The sequence below is a fragment of the Pteropus alecto genome, unplaced genomic scaffold, assembly GCF_000325575.1.
Source record: "Pteropus alecto unplaced genomic scaffold, ASM32557v1 scaffold106, whole genome shotgun sequence".
NCBI classification, from domain to species: domain Eukaryota; kingdom Metazoa; phylum Chordata; class Mammalia; order Chiroptera; family Pteropodidae; genus Pteropus; species Pteropus alecto.
In genome coordinates this window covers 16,955,862-16,972,269 of record NW_006442103.1, presented here as the reverse complement: position 1 = coordinate 16,972,269, position 16,408 = coordinate 16,955,862, and the positions used below count along the sequence as shown (strand labels likewise).

Here is a 16,408-nt window from a genome sequence, read left to right as displayed (position 1 = left end):
CCACCCTCTCTCTGCCTCTTTCTGCCTTCTCACCTGCTGCTCTCACGGCCCCGTGGGAGATAACGTTTGGAAGTGGTGACAGCCACTGGCAGGCCGCCTCCCACATAACCTGCCTGCGGGATGGACGGAAAGGTCTGTACCTCTCTCTCTCTTCACCCCTTCTTTTCCCCGAGGCTGGGTTTCCGCGGCTAGATTGCTCAGGAGGCGCACGCCGGGTCGGGCCGCGCGAGCCTCCCGGTCGTCACGGCTGCTGTCGTGGGGCTTATGCTCTGCAGAGCACCTGTCCTGTTCTCTCAGCCACCCCATTTGACCCCACGAATTAACAGCCTCGCGAGGCCTGGAGGCCTCGGTGTTGTTCGGCCTTTCGCAGGTGAGGGAACTGACACCTGCGGCGTGAAAGAGCCGGCCGGAGCACATCCCGCCCTGCGTCCCCTCTGTCCTCGCTGCGTGGGTGTTGGTGGCGTTCCCCACGGCGTCACCGGCAAGGGCGGGGTGGGGGAGGAGAGGAGGGTGTGGGTGAAGTGGTTTGTGCGTCGTTTAGCTTTGGGGACTCGGTTTCTTTTTCCCGGTGTCTGAAAGGGGCCGTACGGTTGGATCTGGTCTCCCCGCCGCCCTCCACAGTTGGGATCCGGTCTCGGCTGGGAAAGGAATAGGCCATATGGACATGGTCCGCGGTGTAGCGACTCTGGGTAGTTCGGGGCTGTGCATCCATTTCGAGAGGCACATTCGAGAGGCACCTGTTGCTTCCGAAAGCCCAGTGTTACCGCCCCAGGGGCAGTAGGTACAAAAATAGAGGAGGAAGCCTGACCGGCCGATTTCCATTTCAGGGATGCAGCTTTGTTTACAAATCTGACCTAAGGTTATGAGCTGCCGGGGGCCGTGAGCCCGTGAGGCATAGTGAGCCCGCAGTGGTTTGTCGTGCAGGGAGCCCTCACTGGTGTCGTGGCCGTGGACTGCATGCACTCCCCGATGTCAGGGGGAGGGGGAGATTCACGATGGCTTCTCGAGGCGTTCCCAGAGGCCCTGACCTGGGCCACAGAAGACGGGGAGGAAACTCCTCGGCCGTTCCCGGCAGAAAGCCAGACAGTTTCAGTCTAACCCGAGCCCCTTGCTTCCTCTGCCTCCCCCTGCCCAGGTATGACAAATACTGCGCAGATCACTTCAAGGACAACCACTGTGACCAGGGGTGCAACAGCGAGGAGTGTGGCTGGGACGGGCTGGACTGTGCTGCCGACCAGCCCGAGAACCTGGCAGAGGGGACCCTGGTCATCGTGGTGCTGCTGCCACCTGAGCAGCTGCTCCAGGATGCTCGCAGCTTCCTGCGGGCGCTGGGCACCCTGCTGCACACCAACCTGCGCATCAAACGGGACGCCCAGGGGGACCTCATGGTCTACCCTTACTACGGCGAGAGGTCAGCCGCCATGAAGAAGCAGAGGATGACACGCAGGTCCCTTCCCGACGATGACGAACAGGAGGTGGACGGGTAGGTGTTTGCTTTTTGGAGTTCTTAGAACTTAACCTTATAAAGTCGAGCACTTTGATACACAGGAGACGTTGTAACTGAACCTATAAAAATGTAAAGCTCAGATAAATGGAGCCGCCTACCACGTGCAACGAAGGCGTCATCCCCGGATTTGTGTCCAGGGGCACGGGTCTGCCTTGATCTCAGGATCCTGGAAGGAGGGCGGGAGCAAGCGGCAGGCGGGGTGCCAGGGTGGCCTCTCGAGTGCTAGAAGCTCCGACGTTGTGCCGGGGTCGCCTGGAACCCCTGGAGCGGCGACACCTGCTGTGTTCGTCATCGCTTTCCCACCGGTGCTGCCTGAGTTAGAGGCTCGGCCTCAGCCCGCCCAAGGCAGGCACGACGTCTCCCAAGTGGGAATTAGTGTTCAGGGCCCAAAGGGACAATACTGTCATTTCCGAGCTCTTTCTAGAGGAGGCAGCGTCACCGAGCTGGGGAGGCCGACGCTAAGGTGAGGAAGGCGGGCTCACGCGACTCCTGACTCAGCTCACTCACCTCCGCCCCGCCTCGTCTTCTCCCCGGCTCCCCCAGCTCTAAGGTGTTTCTGGAAATTGACAACCGCCAGTGCGTTCAGGATTCAGACCAGTGCTTCAAGAACACAGACGCGGCAGCAGCTCTGCTGGCTTCTCACGCCATCCAGGGGACCCTGTCCTACCCTCTTGTGTCTGTCGTCAGTGAGTAGACCGCCGTTAAGGAGGAAGTATTGAGGGGTGGGGGGTGTCGCCTGGGGGCAAAGAGAAAAGGGCACAGCTCTATTTTTCGGGGCCGGCGAGGCCGAAGCCGCCCTCTAAATACACGCAAAGCTGAGGCCGAGCAGCGCGTGTCCCATGGGCGCTTCCCCGTCTCCCTGCCTTTCAGGTGAATCCTTGCCTCCCAGACCCACTCAGCTGCTCTACCTGCTTGCCGTCGCCGTCGTCATCATCCTGTTCATCCTCCTGCTGGGGGTGATCATGGCGAAGCGGAAGCGGAAGCATGGCTCCCTCTGGCTGCCCGAAGGGTTTACCCTGCGCCGGGACTCCAGCAATCACAAGCGCCGTGAGCCAGTGGGACAGGACGCCGTGGGGCTGAAGTAAGAGCGAGCCTGCACCGGCGAGCTGCTCGTCACGGGGAATGAGCGGGGTAGACCGAAGGGCAGATCGTGGCGCGTCACGATCTTAAATTCTGAGCTCTGGCCACGCCACGCGGTCGTGCGTCCCGAACGCGGTGGAAACGCACCCGGAGCCCGGGCGCTTCCGTCACGGACGCGCCGTCACCCTGGTGTCAGCTCCTGTGTCCAGGCCCTGTGGTCGTAAGCTCTGGATCAGTGGGAAAGGAAAGGATGTCTCCTCGGGTTGAAAATGCCGGCCATCCTTTCTGGGCCGAGGCCCCTGACAGTCTGACAGTGGGAGTGTGGCATGGCGGGAAAAGTATTGGAAACTGCGATGTTGGCTGATGACGTCACCTCTGCTCTCGTTTGTCCCCTTCACAATCCTGTCCTATCAGAAACCTCTCCGTGCAAGTGTCAGAGGCTAATCTGATTGGTTCGGGAACGAGTGAGCACTGGGTCGACGATGAAGGGCCCCAGGCAAAGAAAGCCAAGGTGAGTCGGCCATGGTAGAACCATCGCTGTCACCGTTACCTGGTCACGTTTCAAATTGCTGTGCTGGGTAGCCAGAGTGTCCCACAGGCGAGTGGCGGTCTGTACGCGTTGCCCAGGCAGTGATGTCCCACGTCACCATGGAAGGCTGGAATCCTTAGATTGTCGATGGTCTCGGGTTACACACTTTTTAGTAAGAACTCTCAGAATAACCAAACAAACGTGCCTCTCCCTCCGGTATCGTGCAGATGGTAGTCGAATAAGGTGTGTAAGTAGCAACTTCCTTCGTGGCCAGACCTCTCCTGTATCTTGTCTGGGCTCGTCTCCTTCTGGAAGGGAAGGTGGAACTAAACAGTGGGAGAAAGCCAGCAGCCATTAAGTGTGGAGGCTTCTCACCGGGAGCCCAGGAAACTTAAAACCATTTAGAAGTAAGAGGTAGACCGGACACGGCCGATGTGGAAAGGAGACTGTCTGTCCGTCTGTGGCTGTCCGTCCGTCTGTGCCTGGGGCATGTGTGTGTCCCACGGATATTCTAAGGCAGCCTGAGGAAGCAGGCACGCAGCACGGCACAACAGCCAAGAACATTGCTGAGTCTCAGTCTGAACTGGACTCGGGTCCCAAACTTTTCTACTTAGTAGCTAGCAGCTTATTTAACCTCTTTGTACTTAATTACCCTTAACTATAAAATGGGGGTAAGAGTAATTCTTTCCTCTGGGTCGTGGTGAGAATTAGATGCAGTGACACGTGTCAAGTGCTTTGCCTCTTTTCTGTCGTATATTAAATATTCAATAAAGCGTAGCTGCTTTTTAAATCATAACAACTATTGCTCAGAAAATAGCTCCTGAGTGCTCGTGGTGTGCTGGGCGCTGTGTGCAGTGCGGGCGGCCGCCGCGAGCCAGGCTCGCTCCCTGTTCTCGGGGACCTCACAGTCTAGTGGTGGCGACAGTTGTGTCGTCCCCAATGAGCACCAAACCTGTGGTCAGTCAGGTAGAGGTAAGCAGAGTGTGCTTTCTAGTACCAACAAGAGGAATTAAAGTCTATGTGTATTTGAAGGGCAGGTAGGAGTCAGTTCAGATAAGGAATTGGGAGAGACCTTGGTAGGCAGAGGGGACAGCGTGAGCAAAGCCCAGAAGCAAGAAAATGATGCTCGGGGGGCCATAGGTAGCACAGGTAGGACGGGTCGCATGTTAAGGCTGAAGCCCAGAGTTTGAGATGAGGAGGTTGGGAGGGCCGTACAGACGATACAAGACAGGTGGACAGGAGCCATGGCGTGAGGGCCGTGGGGAGGACAGAGGGGCCTGGGCGCAGGACCGGACAGCTCCATGCTCACAGTTCCCGGACAGCTCCATGCTCGCAGTTCCCGGTGCTGGGCCAGGCCGATGGGGACAGCTGTCTTCCCCTTTCAGGCTGAAGATGAGGCTTTGCTCTCGGAAGAAGATGATCCCATTGACCGACGTCCGTGGACACAGCAGCACCTCGAAGCCGCAGACATCCGTAGGACTCCGTCGCTGGCTCTCACCCCTCCTCAGGCCGAGCAGGAGGTGGACGTGCTGGACGTGAACGTCCGGGGCCCAGGTCAGCACCCTCGCCGTCCCCCTCCCCCAGACCACGGCTGCCCTCGGTTCTGTGTTGTTGGCATTCCCCTGCTTGTCCTGCTTGGTGATTGCCCCCTGCCCATTGCACAAAGGAAACGAAGGCTTGAGGAATACAGGCAAGCAGAACACAGAAGCTCGTGTGGGGAGGAGGAGGAGGATTTCGCATTGCTTCGCACGCAGCGTGCCTGAGAGCAAATAGGCCGATTCTGTGGGATGGGTTTTAATAGGATAGAAAAATAATACCCCAAGCAGAAGGACAGGGAATTAGCTTAGCTGATACCTTAGTGCCTACAGTTCTATTACTAGTGGACATTTTTAAATGTTGCCCCTTTTAAAGAAGCATAGCACTTAGGAACTTAAACAGGAAAACTGGCTGTACTTAGAGAAGAACCCCCAGCTTGGAAAGACTCGTTTCCCCGTTGCTCTTCACAGAAAGGACATTATCAGAGGAAAAGGAGGTGGCACATGAGTAACGAACCGCCCGTTAGCACCAGAAGCACAGGGTCTTTTCCCAGTCGGAATCCTTTACTCCGGTTGAACTGTTCCACTAAGGATTAACAAATGTGCATGTCCTTCTCCTCCTTGAGTACTGTTGGCATCTTCCTTCTTGTAGATGGGTGCACCCCCCTGATGCTGGCTTCTCTCCGAGGAGGCAGCTCAGACGTGAGCGACGAAGACGAAGACGCGGAGGACTCTTCGGCCAACATCATCACGGACCTGGTCTACCAGGGCGCCAGCCTCCAGGCCCAGACGGACCGGACCGGCGAGATGGCCCTGCACCTTGCAGCCCGCTACTCGAGGGCGGACGCCGCCAAGCGCCTCCTGGACGCGGGCGCAGACGCCAACGCCCAGGACAACATGGGCCGCTGCCCTCTGCACGCTGCAGTGGCAGCGGACGCCCAGGGTGTCTTCCAGGTGAGCACATGGGGAAGAGCTGGCTCCCTGTGGGTCTAGAACGTCTCATCCTGTTACGGTCATTCAGTGATTCTTGAGAGAACGAGGCCGATGGCGGAGTCATGCTTGCGAGACGGAAAAGCGAACAGGGAGGCAGGGCAACTGACCTGATTGTCCACAGCCAGACGGTGACAGGCGACAGCGGTCTTCTGATTTTTCATCTCCGTGTTTTTCTGATGTGCCAGAGCTCCTCCCACACGTGCAGATCAGACGGGAGCGATGCCTGCCACGAAGTCTCTGACGGTGTCCGCTGCTGCCTGTGGGTGTATCTGAGCGTCTGGGTCTCCGCCTGCTCCCAGGCGGTCTCGACGTGCGTTCTGGGTGTGCTCCCCTGGTGAAGAAATTGGAAGCGTTGTGAACTGTCTTAAACGTGCATCGTCATTGAGGCGGTGCCGTCTTCCCACCCTCCTCTTCTTTCCGTGGACAGGAGCCGTGCTTCACTTTGCATGAGCCGCTGTCTCGAGCATCCCTCTGTTCACTCGCTCGTTCACTCACTCATTCATTCATTCGTTCAGCAAACGTTTGTCGCTTGACTGTGGTAGAAACTCGGGCACGAAAATGACAAGACATTTCTCGTAATTTCTCCAGGAACTCACAGTGCAGCGTCAGCTGCGATGCCCTCGCGTCTTCTCTTAGCTTCATCGTACCCTTTACCCAGGTGACTCTCTCTCCCGTACTTTCTCTTCCGGTAGATTCTGATCCGCAACCGAGTAACCGACCTAGATGCCAGGATGAATGACGGCACCACACCCCTGATCCTGGCCGCTCGCCTGGCCGTGGAGGGAATGGTGGCAGAGCTGATCAGCTGCCAAGCAGACGTGAACGCGGTGGACGACCATGGTAGGGGCGGGAGGCAGGCGTTCGAGTCTGACCTGCAGAGCGTGCCTCTAAGGGGGCGGGGAGCATGGTTATCTGACCCTCAAAGACCCGTCTCAGATCCAGATCCACTGTCCGTCCGTCCGTCCGTCCATTCATTCATTCATTCTTCCTTGTAACATACTGAGCTCAGAGGACTGAGCAGCGGGTCTGAGGATAAAGATGGGAAGGGACTGTAGCGCAGGTTTCAGACCTCGGAAAAGGCCTACCCGTGCGGGTGCCCTGGCATCCACTATTGCTAGAGGGACTTAGGAGACCGAACTCACTGGGGGCATTGTGAGAGCCCAATAAGGTTATTGTCGCCAGTGTGTGGCAGCGTAGATTCTGCCATGGGGAGGACGGGGCCACAGACAATGATCCCTTCCCCTAGAAGTCTTCTGAAGGATAAGCAGCCTGTACCGAAGTATTCCTAGAACAGAGCAAAGGAAGACGATGCTCAGGTTTGCCCTATGGGCCCCCACGGAGAGCCAGCTTCCTGCCGCGCTCCGGGAAGTTCAAGGCTTCCTTGTACAAGTCACGATGCTTCCTCACACCAGGAGTAGGACACGTCTCTCTCCTCTGTCTGCTGATACAATTGTTCTTCCATGCAGGAAAATCTGCTCTTCACTGGGCAGCCGCTGTCAATAACGTGGAGGCGACCCTTTTGCTGTTGAAAAATGGGGCCAACCGAGACATGCAGGACAACAAGGTACGGTCTGGGCTCCGAGCCGGGGGGCAGGCGAGGCGGCGCCTCAGAACGTAGGGCCTTCCCTTTCCTCCCATCGCCCCCTCGTGATAAGTAGAGACACAGAGGGGGGACAGGAACGGGGTCCACAGAGCCGGAGCAAAGGCATCGGCCTGTCCAGGGAAGGGTCAGGGTCGAGCCCTCTGCCTGCTCAGCCCCCACTGTGCACCAGGCCGTCCTGTAAAGAACTTGGGCGTCGCCTGCTTGGCCTTGCTCCCCTGCGAGTCCCGCTCCCCGCCTTTCGCGTTCCGTTCCGTTCCGTTCGTGGGCCCGGCCCTTTCTCCTGCTGCTCCTTCCCTCTGCTCGTGGACGCCGGGACGCGCCCTGTTTGCTTTTCCTCCTCTGCGCGGTGGGTCACGCTTCCCCGCCCTGGCTCATCTTCTCTTTTATTCTCTCTTTTCTCCTCTTTTTGTCCTTTCTTGTTTTTTCTGCATGTTTTTTCTCTGCTTTCTTTAACTTTCTCTTGTTTTCCCCAGTCCTTCCCCTCCTGCCTGTCTTCTTTCTGATCCTTCCCCCCGCAGCCCCGTCGGTTGATAAGCTCGGCGCTCTTTTACGTGGCTCTGGCTCAGGGGCACCCTTTATTTCGCACGGTCCCGACGGAGAAGGTGTCGCCTCAGTGAGGCAAAGTCAGTTCTTGGGGAGGAGTGAAACAGTCTTTCTCTTTTTACGTGTAAAGCACAGGTATCCATTCGGCACATAGCTAGACGTGCAGTTTGTCTGCGGTATTAAATTTTTACGTGGGGAGACAGTTTGGGGAAAAACGTCTAAGGGGGTGACAGTAACAGGAGCGTGAGAAGCACTGCGACAGTCGGAAGCGTGGCTGAGCCGTGCCATTGTGGGCCTTTCCTGTAGGAAGAGACGCCTCTGTTTCTCGCTGCCCGAGAGGGAAGCTACGAAGCAGCCAAGATCCTGTTGGACCACTTTGCCAACCGAGACATCACGGACCACATGGACCGCCTCCCCCGGGACGTGGCCCGGGACCGCATGCACCACGACATCGTGCGCCTCCTGGACGAGCACAACGTGACGCCCAGCCCTCCGGGCACCGTGCTCACTTCCGCTCTGTCGCCGGTCATCTGCGGGCCCAACAGACCTTTCCTCAGTCTCAAGCACACCCCGATGGGCAAGAAGCCTAGACGGCCCAACGCCAAGAACGCCATGCCCGCCAGCCTCCCTAACCTCGCCAAGGAGGCCAAGGAGGCCAAGGGAAGCAGGAGGAAGAAGTCTCTGAGTGACAAGGGCCAGCTGTCCGAGAGCTCAGTGACACTATCCCCGGTCGATTCCCTAGAGTCCCCTCACACGTATGTGTCTGACACCACGTCCTCCCCGATGATCACGTCCCCCGGCCTCCTGCAGGCCTCCCCCAGCCCTCTGCTGGCTGCTGCCGCGCCCCCTGGCCCGGTCCACGCGCAGCACGCGCTGTCCTTCTCCGGCCTTCACGAGATCCAGCCTTTGGCTCATGGGGCCGGCACCACACTGCCCTCGGTGAGCCAGCTGCTGTCCCACCACCACATGGTGCCCCCGGGCAGCGGCGCTGCGGGGAGCATGGGCAGGCTGCACCCGGTCCCCGCCCCGGGAGCGCATGGAGATGAATGAGACGCAGTACAGCGAGGTGTTCGGCATGGTCCTGGCTCCAGCCGAGGGCGCCCCCGCCGGCATAGCTCCCCAGAGCAGGCTGCCCGAGGGGAAGCACGTGGCCGCCCCTCGGGAGCCCCTGCCCCCCATCGTGACTTTCCAGCTCATTCCCAAGGGCAGTATCACCCCACCGGCTGGGACAGCCCAGCCTCAGGCCAGCTGCCCTCCAGCTGTTGCAGGCTCCCTGCCCGCCATGTACCAGATTCCGGAAATGGCTCGTTTGCCCAGCATGGCTTTCCCCGCCGCCATGATGCCCCAGCAGGACGGGCAGGTCCCGCAGACCATCCTCCCGACCTACCACCCCTTTCCGGCCTCTGTGGGCAAGTACCCCACGCCCCCTTCCCAGCACAGCTACGCGTCCTCGAGTGCGGCTGAGCGAACGCCCAGTCACAGTGGTCACCTCCAGGGCGAGCATCCCTACCTGACCCCGTCCCCAGAGTCTCCTGACCAGTGGTCAAGTTCCTCACCCCACTCTGCTTCTGACTGGTCAGACGTGACCACCAGCCCCACTCCCGGGGGCGCTGGAGGAGGTCAGCGGGGACCCGGGACACACATGTCTGAGCCACCGCCCAGCAACATGCAGGTTTACGCGTGAAAGAGTCCGCCTCCGGGGCAGACGCAGAACTGCCTCTGGTAAATGCTGCTGGGACAAATGAAGGTCATCCGGGAGAGAAATGAAGAAACCTCTGGAACCAGCTTCCGGGAGCGGGAGGAAGGAGATGCTCTTCCCTGTGACAGGGAGCAATCTTAGCAGTGCCACTGGGTCTTTACAGGGTTTTCCAGGGGAAGGGACAAGGCCCCTTCCGATGTCTTGCCCATCAAGCCAAGTTCATGGACGTGCAAGCAGAACACAAGACGTGGAACCGTGTTTACTGTCGTACTCGGAGACTCGATGGGTGCCTGTCGCAGCACAGACACAAACGCTGGGACTGCGTTTTCGCCCTGGGGGCTTCTGCCACATCCACGAGAACATTCCTCAGTAGAGCCCTGCCGGGGTCACGCCCCGGAATTCCAGCCGAATTGACGCATCTCATCCTCTCGTCCCCGGACGTTTTCGACTTCATTTGGTGCTTTAATTGTCGCACCTCCCTGTGGGCCGTCGCCCCACCAGCACGTCATGGGGCGCGCGTGGCCTTGTGCTTTCCTCATTCCTGCCCGGAACGTAACTTCAGCCTCCTCTCCCTCTCCTCTTTCCCAGCGTCCCTGGAAGTCCCACAGGGTTTATTTGGTCATGGTTCTCAGCATACACCTCTCTAGTACGTTTCTTTAGCAGATGGACACATTGCCTTCTCCTCCGCGACAGCATTTCCTTGAAGACGAAGGGGAGCAAAATATCTTTCCTGGAACCCAGTTTCTAGACAAGAGACCCCTTCAAGAAGCTGCGCCTAATTCTCCAGCCTGCACGCGGGGCTTCGGACAGACTTTATAGCGGGGAGGATGCGCATCGGTTGCTTTTCCCCGTGTGGGCCCAGTCGGTGTGACGGTTTCTCCTTGGCAGTGTTGGTACCATGACCCCCTTGAAAACCAAACCAAAACAGATTTGGACTGTTGACCTGGCCGAGAGATAAGCTAACTGCCGTAAGAAGTGACACCCGCTGACGGTCCCCTCCCTTCCTGCCGGGCGTGGCACTGACTGCCAGTGTGAAGGACACCGTCACCCCATCTTAGAAGCCTCGGGCTGCTTCACTCATGCAGCCGATGACGCTAATCTCTACATTGATCCTTTCCTTCCATCCGTCTTCACAGAGAATGTCTCAACCGATATTCCCTCACCATCTGGAATGGAGCCTCCCTTGGCTCAAGGACCCCATGACGGTGGCCGTCCCTCCACGGGGCGATCACAGCCTCTACTTCATGATTCTCCTTGTGCGCTCAGGCCCGTTCGCTGGTCTGCCTTCCACACGGTGGTGTGTGAGTTCCTGGTGCACCCAGCAGCTTCTCACTGGGCACGGGGGTTTTCACATAAAGGAAACAGAAGGTTGGTCTGGTTTTCTGGAGCCCAAGCCAGCCCTATGAGGCGGGAAGGGGCCTTTAAGGCTTCAGGGCCTCTAAGGCCCTATCAGGCCGAGGTGGCCTTTGCTCATTCTTGCTGAAGCACTCGTGGAGCTCCTTGTGCACAACCAACACACACTTATCAGGGACGTTTCCTTTCCCAGAGTCACCTTGTAGATGATAATGGACAATTACAGACTCGCTGTGCTTGTCATCACGTCCAGATTGCAGGTGCATCTCGTGTCACTCTGTATTTGTGGTCTTAGCGACTTCCTTGACCCTCTTAATGGCAGAAGCCTTCTAGTCAACACTAGAGACAGGAAGACAATCATTTTCTTCCTCTTCTCCCCGAGTCAGCAAAAAGTTGGTCCTGTGGCCACACTGTCACATCTACCTGGTTCCATGTGACCCCTGGAAAATCAGTTCTACAATAACAGGTGAATTGCCTACTTTGTTTTGGTTTGAGTAATAGTCTCCACCCCTGCCTTGGCCGAGAGTGGTCATCAGCGCTTCTCACTTAACTTGGTTTATCTGTCCGTGATCCCATACAGAAGCCATGTGTGTCTGGGACCATGGCAGTCTCCAGGTAGAGTTTTCAGTCCTGCCCAAGTTCATGAAACAACAAAAATAATTAGTTCTGCTCTAATATCAACAGGTTGTTGATTCTGTATTTTATTCTCTCACGTGGCATTCTACCAACCCCATTCATAGTGTGTCACATTTTATCATTCTAAATGGTGACTCTCTCCCGGACCCATTTGAAAACGCACAGAGGTGGAGAACCTATATGCGTGAAGCACCGTGGACCCCACCGCACCCGCCCTGCTCTGCCACACTGTTCCAGCCCCCCGTACGGAAGGTGTCAGCCTCTGACCCGGCGGCTTGGACCTTTTATAACCTCCTCCCTTCCCGAGCACAGCGTCGGCCTAATGTGCTTGTTTCTCCTCCTCGAACTCCTTCGGGTTTGAGGGGAGGAAATGTGAAAGCCACCTTTACAGACAACAGGCTCCAGTGATGAAGAGGAAGATACCACCGTTCAAGCATTTGTCAGTCACTTAGAGCTAAGGACCCTTGAGTTGTATCATGTCTAATCAAAAGGTAAGATGGAGACTCACTTTCTCATCTGGGTTCTGTACTGCAGACTAACATCTAAGGAGACATCTTTTATGCCATGTATAGGTCAACCCCCCATTTTTGCTTTATTTGTATTTTTATAAGTTCTTCCTTCGACTCCTGTCAGCCTCTGGGGATAGATTTTTTGTTTATACGTGTGTTCTGTTTTGCGCTAAGCGTCATTTTCTGACTTACATAATGGTCAGGGAGGTGGAGGTTTGAGGGGAAAAGAGACAGAGTTAAAGATTTTAGTGTAAGCAAATCAGCCGTGATGCTCATCACATCATCTTGCTTTTAAATTTGCTAGTTCGTAATTCTTGCACAGAAAAGAACCAAAGTTGTGACGTTTTGTCGGCGGGTGGTTTGGGGAATTTGGCCTTAACCAGTACGTTGAATGCGTGGTGACTATTTGCCAGGACACGTTCTGTGCCCTGAGGCTCCCGTTCCTCGCTCTCCAGTGCTACGGCTCCTTCCCTGTGTACATTTCCCTTAAGAGTGATACTATATGCGTATGAGAAGTCCAGTAACCAGTAAAATGACTGCATGTTCCTGACTGAACACAGTAAGGAACATGCACACTGTTTTTACTTTTCGATGTTTCATTCTAAAGGTAGTTAAGATGAAATTTATATGAAAGCATTTTTATCACAAAATAAAAAAGATGACATGTCCAGCGGCGTGGCGGTTTTTATTTTCCGTTCCTGCTTCCCTGGTCTTGCAGCGATGGGCCTCGTGCTGTCTTCGTCTGCTTAGGAGTCTTCATCCTGAGTCCCGCAGAGTCTAGCATTAGGCTCCCTTTCTTTCTCCGGGCAGATCGTAAATCAGTGCTTTTGAGGAAAAAACTTCTGTCCAATAGGAAGCATCACAACACTGAGTCCCTTTTGTGTGCACCAGCCGGTTTAATTGCACTAGCTGGATAATTAATTGCTCGGGACAAAGTGCCTTTCAATGGAAATGAGGGGTTTGCTAAAGGCCGAATTGAGAATCGGCATATGATGGTTGATAGTGATGGTGCAGTTACCTAAACCAATGTTATTCCTCAAATTATATTTTGCGTAGAACTTAATATATACCACTGTAAAATAGCGCTTTGCATATAAACATGTTACCAAGTTCATTCACACATTTACTTGTAAATCCGTGAGACATCTGAACACAAACGCTTGACACCGGTGACGTCTGGGGCATTAGCGTCTTCTCTCAACTTTAGATTGAGTTTATTTCCATATTCTATTCTCTTTGCAGAAACTTCTGAATCAATACCTAATTCTATAAGGGTAGCAGTATTTTTTTTAAATGACTTGAAATCTTAGGCTATGCTTCAGTTAAGCAGATGAGGGAGCCTTATTCAGGTTCTGCGAAGTGTGTTTCCACACAACTGGCAGCGCATATTGGTTATCCTCGCGTGTTATGATTTATATAAAACACATTTGAGTGTTCATGTGGGGTGCTGTAATGCTGTGGACAGAAAATGAATTTGAGAGCTGAGGAATGACTCGCTCAGGTCTGGTCCTCCACAGTCTGGCCCCTCAGAGCTGGAGTTCCCTCTTCAGACTGGGAACTAAAACTTGCTCCATGGAAAGCTGCACCAGTGGCTCTGGGCTGCAGGCCGCTAGTCCGCTCCCCACGTCCTACCCCCGCCACTGCAAGCCTAGAAACCTCGCCCTCGATCATGCCGGGAGGATCCAGGCCTCTCCCGGCCATGAAATTCAAGGAGGGCGAGCAGGCTTGAGGACAAGGCCGTCATGTCACACCGCTGGACCAACAGATTCAGACACCAGGGGAAGGGCAGGGACCAGGGCTTCCCCGTCACTCAGCTAACAGGCCTCACAGCCCAAGGAGAGCGGGCTGAGTGCCCCTTGCAGAATGTGATGAGTAGACGAAGCATCCTTAGTGCCGGCACGCTGACCCGATGGGACGGGCCACAGGGGAACTGCGGGCCCGCCACTGCCTCTGCGAGTCCTCCCGGTGGGCTCTGCTCCAGGCCGGCTGTGTGGGTGGTCAGGTCGTTCACCCAATCTGTCTGAAGAGATCTTTACACGGAATAAGCAGCAAGTGCTTGCTGAAGCCCTGAAGAGAGAGAGGGTACATGTGAAGGTGTGTGAGTGTGTGCGTGTGATACAGAGAGGGAATTCAACTTTTCCTTCTTTTGACTTAGCAAGACACATTTAAAACATCTGCACCAGTCAAGTCCCGACTGCAAAGTGTGGGCAGACACAAGTAAGGATAATTCAAGAAGGGCTTGTGTACGACAGGACGGTTGGCGAAGTGTGTGCGTGAGGTGTGGGGGAGCCTGGACGGCAGTGCGGAAGGTCCTGTAGCACCAGCAGAGCTGTTCATGTGGGGTGCTGTAATGCTGTGGACAGAAGATGAATTTGAGAGCTGAGGAATGACTCGCTCAGGTCTGGTCCTCCGCAGTCTGGCCCCTCAGAGCCGGAGTTCTGGTCCTAGCAGAGCTGTTTCTGGTCCTAGGTTCGAAGGGACGAAGGTCGGGAGAGCTTACTGGAAGCTGGAAGGAGGGCGTCCTGGAGGGCGGGTTACCTCAAGAAGAGCTGTGGCTTCTGTCGGGGATCACAGCAGGCCCCAGAGCCCCTCACAACGAGGAAGCCAGGAAACGAGGACCCTGGCCTCATCCCCCACTGCACGTCCACCTTGGACTTCCTATTGCTTAATCCACATGGAAGTCTGAAAATACAGGAGCCCGTGGGATTTCATCCATTGATACAGTCAGCTTCCTGGGGTGCAGAGCTTGGAGAAAGGAAGAGGGCGGAGAGCATCATTATCCAAAACGTTCTCCCTCCGACTGTAACATTCCCAAGGGACTTCTACTGACAACCTTCCGATGTGCCAAGGCAGGAAACGTAAAATAAAAGCAATTAGATATGGATAATCCTGACTTAACTTTTTTTCCTGATCTACTAATGTGTTTCCTCACCGCATTGCCTTTGGGTACCCAATCTGAAGACAATCAAAAGCAGCCAGATGGATAAAGTATGTTGCGTTCATTCAATGGGATGCTACACAGAAATGGGAGAAAGAAAAAAAAAAGCAAGCATGCAACAATATGAAGAATAGTCACTGACATAACCCTGAGCAAAATAAGCCAGACACTGAAGAATATATTCTGTATGATTCCATCATGTAAGTTCAGGAAAAACAAACCAATGGTAAATAGAGATCTGAATATCGGGTGCATTTCAAGAGAGGGGTCTTGCCTGAGAAGAGGGCAAGAAAAGTCTTTCTGAAATCCGAAGACGTCGTGACCTAGGTGGTGACGACTGTACATATGTAAAACTTTCCTTACGATCTGTGCATTTTACTGCTGTAAGTTATACTTCAATAAAATATATCTACGATCACTGAGACATGCATAAACACCTACTACAAAAATTGTTATGCAGTTATAAATTGTTATAAAGTTATACAATGTTAATAGTTTGTCATAGTTCACATGTTCGAAGATGATATAATACTTCTGGCTAAGACGGCCATGTGTCCCTCTCTAGTTTCAGCCCCCTCCCCATCTGCCTCCCTCCCTTTCCCAGTTACTTTTCATAAATTTGGGTTAGGGGGATTCTTTCATTCTTAAAAACACTGTCATTTGCAGTAGAGAAAAGAGTGAAATGTGAGTCCCACTGAGTGACATGTGAGTCCAGCTGGCACGCAGAAGGCTGTTGAAGAGGCGGGTGTCTCTTTCCTGTATCCTGATACTGGCAGGACAGAATTCCAGGGCGAGGGGTCTCAGGACCAAGACAAACTGCACCGGGGGTCGGGGCCAGGACAGACTAGGGGGAGCCCCGGGATGATCTGCCACACCAGAGAGGCTGCCAGAGCTCCTGAGTAGAAACTGGCAGATCTCTTCAGAGGATACACACGAGCCCAGAAGGGACACACGCACTCACACACTCGAAATAGTCGGGAGGTCTCCGGAATCTCCAGCCTGGCTGCAAGGAGAAAGTCCACCCTTTATGAAACCCACCAGCCGTCTGGGAGAGTTGGCTGATTCTTTAGAAGCCAAAATCCCAGACACGACAACAACGAAAAAACCAACAGGCACCCATGACATGTCTCCATGAACCAATTACATCTCTAGACACCAAACTCATAGAAACGTTATAACCGCGACGTGGGCACAGCGGCCCATAAACACCCACCCCGACCGACGGGAGGCCTCAGGGTGCCCCAGGGCCCCGCGGCCCAGGACCCGGCGCGGCCTGAACGAGTCCCCCTCGTCCCTCCCATTCCCCGGGACGCCGCCGGCCCTGCCCCGCGCCTCGCGCCAGCGGCCCCTCCTTTCCTTCGCTGCTCGCGCCCCTCTCCGTCCTTTCTTCCCCGTGCGCCCAACGGCGCCGTTCTAGAAGGCGAAGCGGGTGCGTCGGCCACGACGTGCGCCTGTTGGCAAAAGCAGCCGAGCAGCAGCCGGA

At 55.3% G+C, this 16,408-nt stretch overlaps 1 protein-coding gene across 1 annotated transcript in view; it reads left to right on the top strand.

Annotated features, from left to right (window-relative positions):
* NOTCH2 (notch 2) overlaps positions 1 to 12,657 on the top strand; it is a 123,143-nt gene extending 110,486 nt beyond the window's left edge. Inside the window, 10 exon segments of the mRNA XM_006919824.2 lie at positions 1,136 to 1,483; positions 2,051 to 2,193; positions 2,378 to 2,588; positions 3,002 to 3,098; positions 4,502 to 4,670; positions 5,304 to 5,605; positions 6,337 to 6,484; positions 7,111 to 7,208; positions 8,097 to 8,818; positions 8,820 to 12,657. Of these exon segments, the coding sequence (XP_006919886.1) occupies positions 1,136 to 1,483; positions 2,051 to 2,193; positions 2,378 to 2,588; positions 3,002 to 3,098; positions 4,502 to 4,670; positions 5,304 to 5,605; positions 6,337 to 6,484; positions 7,111 to 7,208; positions 8,097 to 8,818; positions 8,820 to 9,474 (2,893 nt within the window). The 3' untranslated portion in view covers positions 9,475 to 12,657.
* The last annotated feature ends 3,751 nt before the right edge of the window (positions 12,658 to 16,408 follow it).